A 7223-nucleotide genomic window follows, 5' to 3' on the forward strand; every position below is an offset into this window, starting at 1 on the left:
TTCAAGGCCAATGATTTTGATCTGCTCTTCCGTGTGCCCTCTCTTCCCCTCCGAGCCTCCTGCTGAAAAATTTAGACATAACTCATTTAATTCAGCTTCCATGGACATCAATACAGGCTGATGTGACATATAAACATAAAACCTCTGAAACTCATGACAGGTAAACAATATGAGACAAGATACCACTAGTCGGTGTTGTTTATTGTCAGCTTGAGTTGCATGGCAGGAAACTGTTTAATTTTTAAACTTAGGAAAGAAATAAAGAAATAATCATTTGCAAAACTTCTCCTTTGTTCTGAAGTGAGTTTCCGTCATTGTTGATTCACTGAAAGCCAGACAGACGGAAACGGAGAGCGATCGAGAGTGGGCGTGGCTTCGTGACTCCGCCCACTGTAGGAGAGTCACCTGGAGGAGAAGTGAAGCCAAGACAAGACAGAGCTGAGGCTGAAAGGACGCAGGATTTACGACTTCTCCTGTGGATTAACCCATTTTCCCTCTCTCAAATCGTTGGCGGAGTAGGAATATTTTAGTAAACCCACGCAGGTCCTTTGGACTTTTTTTTTATTTTATTTTATTTTTTTAACTTGTTTCACTTACTTCTGACCTGTGAGGAGCAAACAGAAAGTTTGGGAATATTCCCGTTACATGCTTCGGATTTTATTGTGAGCTGAGAAAGGTCAAGGAAGTGTTGATTTTCAGTTATTTTTATTTTTTTATTTCTCTGTTAGAATGAGTTGGCCCCAAAGGTGAGTCTGGAGACCAAATGAATGATGAATGTTGTTTTTTGCTGTATTTTAATTTGTGAGTCTTCATTAAGTGTGTTTGCTTTTTGCAGGATGGTGCTTTGTGCTTTGACGTGTCTCCAGTTCACTGCTGCTCTGCCTGCTCCAGGTTAGTTTTCAACCTTCTGTGTACACACACACACACGTCTTTTCCTGGTCTATAACTCCGTATATTGCATCAACATTTTGAAAATTCTGCCAGATTTGTCAGTCACTGATAGAAACATTGTGTTTATTTGGGAGAATGTCTCCATGTAGTGCGGTTTGTTTCTGAAGCTCCATAAAAAGTGAAATGAGTTGACTACATTTTGTGTTGGTGTGGTTCGGATCGTTGTGCAATTGCCAGGTGATGGGTCTCAGTTTTACTTTTCTAGCTTATGATTGATGTCATGATACTATTTATGAGAAAACAGTTCACGACCTCAAATATCCACCACACCACCGACGCATCAGCATCATTTGCAGTTGTGTGGGATGTCTAATGTGGTTTGTAGTATTTTTACATAAATATGCAGGAACACGCAGAGGTGACTGGTGCAGATCAGAGCCCTTGTCCACCCACTCCACTGCAGGTCTTCTTTGCAGTCACATCCCATGTCATCTCACTGTTTTTCTAAGTGTAACTTTGCTGGAATTTCAGACAGTGAAGGAGAAGTGGTTTCGCCTTCAACTACTCCTTCTCCATCACTCCCTCCTGCGGATGCTTCTTCTTCGGTGGTGAAATCCTCACGGACCTCCCAGGACTTCCTGGGCCAGTTTGCCCAGGTGAATTCACCAAACAGCGGGGACCGCAAACACCGGGATGCCAGCGCCGTCCTGCCCTTCATCGGCCTCACTGGCAGTGAGTTAACACACCACAGATGGAGGGGCGGGGGTGACAAACACCAAAAAAGAATTTGACAGTTTACCCAAAGCAGACAGATAGTTTGTACTGTAGTGAGAATTTCACACAGTGAAGCAGAACATTTATTTCCTCAATTGTCTTTTTGGCAATTGGCAGTTTTAGACCAACCAGACAATCAAACAGTAGCGTATTTTAAAATGTAAATGAATACAATGAGAATTATAATTTTAAGTTACGTTTTTTGTTTAAAAACTAACAAAACCTCCTGGAATGAGACAGTTGTGGGTTTCTTCAGCTGTTCAGTTTTAGTGTTTAGCTGTTAATTTTAGATGTTTGTCCAGACTCTGTGTTTGCTGATGTGAAGCAGAGCACCACAGGAATGCACTGCCAGATGGAGACTCTGGTTAATCTCACTGATACAGAGAGGGAGAGGCTTCACCAGCCTCTGATCAGCCAATGATTACCCACACAGATCATATATTAGCAACAATAATATAGTGTGACCAAAAGTCTGAAAGGAGGAAAACTCATGGAGATGAAGATTGGAAATGTAATCAATGAAACTAAGTGAGAGGCTTTAAACAATATGTCGCAGATCTAATGTCTTGTCTTTTTTCTTTTTTTTTTCTTGGAGGTGCTGAACAGAGTCGTAGCTGCTGCAAAAACGGGGGGACCTGTATCCTGGGCAGCTTCTGTGCCTGCCCCCCGTTCTTCACCGGGAGGAGCTGTGAGTACGATCAGCGCATCAGGTAAACAACAAGAAAGCACAGCTGCTTCCCGCCCTGCAGCTACCGCACACTTCTTTTTCTAATGGGACCGTCAGTCTATTAGAGACACCATTCAGTTCAGGCACCGACTCCAAGCTCTTGTTCAGACTAAATCAGTTTGAACAGGACTACGACTACGAGAACTTACGTCACCCAACAATGATGCACTGGGACTAAATTGAAAGTACGCCCTGAGGGTTGTTTTTGCTGAGTCAGTCAGTGGATTCTTGTATTGTTGTATCCTTGTCAAGCAGCTATTATTTGGGTTGTTGTAATGGGACGTCCACATTGAAAACAAACACGGAGGTCCAAACCCAACCCATAACGAAGAAGCTTTCTGACTCTCTTTCTGTAATTTGTGTCTATTTTTGTGTGTCTGCAGGAGTTGCGGTTTGATTCCTCATGGGGAGTGGGTCCGCAAAGGCTGCTCCTACTGTCGCTGCGGTTACGGCTTCCTGCACTGCTTCCCCCACGTTTTCCATAAAGACTGTGGTAAGATACACTTTCTATGCATCAGACACGAGAGGTAGACTGAGTAGAGCTGGGGTCTGGAGTGGACCTGTGCTACGCCCATTTTGGAGAGAAGCTGCACACAGATACAGTAGTCCACCCCAGTCTGTGTTAAGGGTTAGTTTTACTTCAGAGGTAAGAGGGAGTTCTGGTTGAAGTGCCGGTTTTCTATGCTGTCCGTTCAGTTGAGCCGAAGTGTTTTTGTCTGTACCGAGGCACGGGGGAGTCACAAAGGTGGTTCGAAAACTGAGTCGTTCGCACTTCGGTGTTCCAAAGAGAAACAATTCCCTCTGAGTGTAAATGCATCTTTGAACGACTGCATACCCCGCCCACCCACTTCCAATTCAAGGCTTTTATTCCAAAATGCAGAACATTCCTGCCTTTAACCCCCACACAAACAAATTGACAGTAAGCCATTTGAATACAAAGACTACGCTAATCCACCCTTTTCACCCGAAAGACAGAGGTTTCAAAAAGGCTCCAGATATTGGACATTAAATGCAAAACATTGTAATGTTGGTTATCCTGCAGTAATTTTTAGAATTTGTTATTCATTAATCAGTTGAAATAAGCATCATTCTACCATTTTGGCCACTCTATATTGTCTGGTTCAAGATGTGGTGACTTCATTTGGTTCATCGCCTCTTAAACTACATACATGTTGTAGCAAGAAATAGTTACTGAAATACTATATTTCAAACGTAGCACCTGAACTCTGGTAGATGGAATGAATGATGAAAGCAGCCTGTCATTAATAATATTTCCTGTCTCTCTACGTTTCAGATGACTCTGAGGAGGTCCATTGGTATCATTCATCAGCTGTTAGGATGATTCCAACCAGCTACTTCCTTTGTCTGACTCTGCTTCTTCCCATGCTCCCCTTCCTCTGATGATTTTTATTCCTTTTTTTAAAAAAAGGGGGGCTACTGGTCAGAAACTCTGGTGTTACATCTACTGGTTTCCAACCTTCCAATTTCAAATGAATCTGAGCTTCATGAGCAGACATATTGTTGGTAAATTAAGTCGGGAGGCGTTCCTTCACATACACATTTTCTAAAATCCATCAGTTTTTGCATCCAGGTCAAACAGGCACATCTAGAATTGGAAGTCTTTGTTATGATTTATGACCTTTACAGTCAGTCCTCAGCACTAAACTGAGCTATTTATTTACATGTTTTTTTTTTGAGGACTGAAAGCTGAACCAGGGAATCACCATTTTAAAGAACTCATTTAAGACCATGAAATGACAACTATGTTAAATCTGACATTTAATATGAACTTTTGAAGGTAACAACCCCAAGTGTTAACAGCATGATCTTCAGTATCCTAATACTCATTGTCAGTCCTGAATCATAGTTTTAACAGTGAATGCAGCAGCAGCTGTGACCTCTTCCAGACTCTGTGTGTGTGTGTGCCCCCTTTTTTACTTTTAATTTTTCCTTCCAGTGGAAGGTCATCTGTGCGTCTCCAGTGTCTCGAAGAACAAAATGAAATGCATGTGAAGGAAGCTGTACATAAGATTTTTATGGAAAAAATGTTCTTTGTAATTTTTCATATTTCTTTGTAAAAGAAGATGCAGAGTTAGTCTGAACTCTCTGTACTGTCTGTTTGCACAAACTGAGCTGATGTGATGTGACTACCTGTCCTTAAATCTAAACATGTAGGCATTGTGTGTTTATTAAAGTCGTATGGCGCTGTTGCTCTGTATGTGGTTTGTGAAAAATAATCTGGAAGAAAAGACATTTAAGACAAATGATACTGAATGTAACATCTGTGGAATTCTGGACATTAACAAAACTCCACCAGGCTCACATGGTCAAACTAATATTATTTTGTTGTTGGTCTTTCTTTGCTTTCCCTCGACTCTCTCTGTTATCTGTAGGTATTTTCAGTGGGAGCTGTTGTCTCACTGTGTTTATTGATGAGGTTTGAATTGATTATCTGCTGCTCTCTTATCTTAAACAAACACATCCAGCCTGCTGGCTCTTACAGCTCTCACTTCTATAATTAACAGGCCAAAAAACAATGTATACAACAAGCGCAAAGCGTAAATGAAGGTATTCATTTAAATGTGTGTCAGGTCATTATCTATTAGATGAGATAAGATCGGACTTTATTTATCCCCATGGGAGAAATTAAGGCGTCACAGTGGCAAGGAACAACAGTGCAAAATAAGAATATAGGATAAAATAAGAGACACTATAGAAACGTAAATAAGTTGAAGATACAAAGAATATTCACATACTGCATCAGGTTTAAAGTGACTAAACAACTATTACTGTTACTGTGACTACTACAGTTATTAAGTGGCAAACCATTCATAATAGCATTCATGAATATCATGAATAAAGACAAATTCCATCAGGAGGAATTACTATTGAGATCTAAGTATTGCACAAAAATGACAACAGTGCTAAGAAATGCTGATGCTGAAGAGTGTCACTGCCTAAGGGACAAAGGAGGAAGTGCTCCTATGTAAACTGGATGCAGCAGTCTCTGGCTGAAGGAGCTACCTGTAACACAAGGGTCTATTGACTACCGACAAAATGATTCCAATATTTATATATATATATATTTAAATGAACTGGATAAGTGTGACTGTATTAAAATGCTAATGTAATCTCTATGAAAGGATTAGAAATAAATGCAGAATGCTAACTTGACAACACTGAAGGCTTCAGAGATTTTAGTTAACACAAATTGATTTGATTCAGTTCAGTTTAATATAATTTAATTCATCTCAACAACGATCCATATTGTGTGAGAACCCAGAGGTTGAATTAGAGCAAGACAGCAAAACAAGACGGAGCTCAGAGACCTGCAGTGGGTCACTTTGAACTATTGTAAAGAGTCATGGAACAAGAAGGAGCAGCTACACAGAGAGAACCGCTGAATAAAGAGCTGCAGGTGAAAGTAACAAGCTGATGTCAGAGTCATACGAAGCCAGGGGTTGGCCAATTTTTATTAGAGTGATGGCTGATTGAGTTATGCTACCTCTTCCTGTTTGATTTACGCTGTTGTATCATCACTGTGCAGGACTAACATGGTCCTCATGCTATGAAATATAAAATTCATTTGTTTATGGTTATTTTAAAATCCAATCAAAACAGGTTCAATGTTCTCATGGAGTGAGGCGAAGAGAAAAAAATGGATGGAGGAAGAGGATGGATTTCAAGGCTTTGGATGAGACACAGAGGATCTTTCACAGTTTAATCCCATGCTAATCTGAACGTAATCTCTCTTTTGTTATCCAGCAACTCAATAACAACTCGTTTGTGAGCGAAAGTTCTGATTGGACGCACAACAACATCTTTATAGAAAACCAGAAAATGTGATTATACCATGGATCCTGTCAGATATTCCCTCACTGGATCACTAATGTTGCTTTGACGCTGAAGAATCAAACCATTGGCAGTCTGAGTATAAATGTTCATGTTGAGCAGGGTGACGGCTGGAGTCAGAGCCTAAGGAGCTGTGGGCGGAGAAGGGTCTGAACAGAGGAGCAGCAGGAGATGAGATCACGATTAAGAAGGACTTAGGAAGACATGAATGAGAGAAGAAAGTATTTTAAAGAACATTTCCACTTCCTCCTGTGGCCCTTTGTGGCGTCTTCCACCTCAACGCTCAGCCATTGTTGTTCCATGAATGCTAACAAACCAAATGTCTTAACTTCAGACAAGCCTTTAGTTTTTTTTTTGTATGTGTGAGTTCTGCAAATACAACGGGAGGGAGTGGAGAGATAAAAATAATGAGAAGGAAACTGTGGGAGTGCTTCTTATCTCTCCAGGTTCCTCAAACAGCTCCATTAGCTGATAGCAGCCACACACTGCAGACACACAATCTGCTGGTAACACACACTAAAAACATTTGTATTTGTTGCTCAGTGTCTATTTTGAGCAGAAGGCAGTAAGGCAGCTGTTTTCAGCAGTAAATAAGAACAAACCTTCAGTATATATAAAGAATAAAGAATCAATCTACTCTAAGAATGGTTACACATACATTTTAGTTGAAAGGCATTATCTTACAGAAATGTGAAAGGTGAATTCTTTTTTGTTTGTTTCTCAGAGGAAGGTTATAATGTTTGTTTAAATGGACCTCTGATAATCTACAGCGATCAGGCATAACATCATAACCTAATAATGATTCCTGATATTGTGTAGGTCTCTGTTATTCCTCCAGGAGAGTTGTGACTCATCAAAGAATGGACATGGGCCTTCTGATGGTGTCTGGAAACAGGATGTTGTTAGTAGGGTCCTATGCACTGAGGGGAGGGGCCTCTGTGGATCATCCCACACATACTAGTGAATTTGGAGGCCAGGT

General features: G+C 40.7%; 1 protein-coding gene across 1 annotated transcript; it reads left to right on the top strand.

Annotated features, from left to right (window-relative positions):
- The first annotated feature begins 432 nt into the window (after positions 1–432).
- On the top strand, positions 433–4004 carry tdgf1 (teratocarcinoma-derived growth factor 1). The gene is made up of 6 exons (XM_047570177.1): positions 433–746; positions 836–891; positions 1423–1623; positions 2261–2375; positions 2776–2885; positions 3687–4004. Exons 1-6 carry the CDS (start codon positions 730–732, stop codon positions 3791–3793), a joined length of 606 nt encoding a protein of 201 aa, XP_047426133.1. The 5' UTR covers positions 433–729; the 3' UTR covers positions 3794–4004.
- Positions 4005–7223: the final 3219 nt, after the last annotated feature.

This window comes from Mugil cephalus, chromosome 19, assembly GCF_022458985.1.
Source record: "Mugil cephalus isolate CIBA_MC_2020 chromosome 19, CIBA_Mcephalus_1.1, whole genome shotgun sequence".
In the NCBI taxonomy this organism is placed as follows: domain Eukaryota; kingdom Metazoa; phylum Chordata; class Actinopteri; order Mugiliformes; family Mugilidae; genus Mugil; species Mugil cephalus.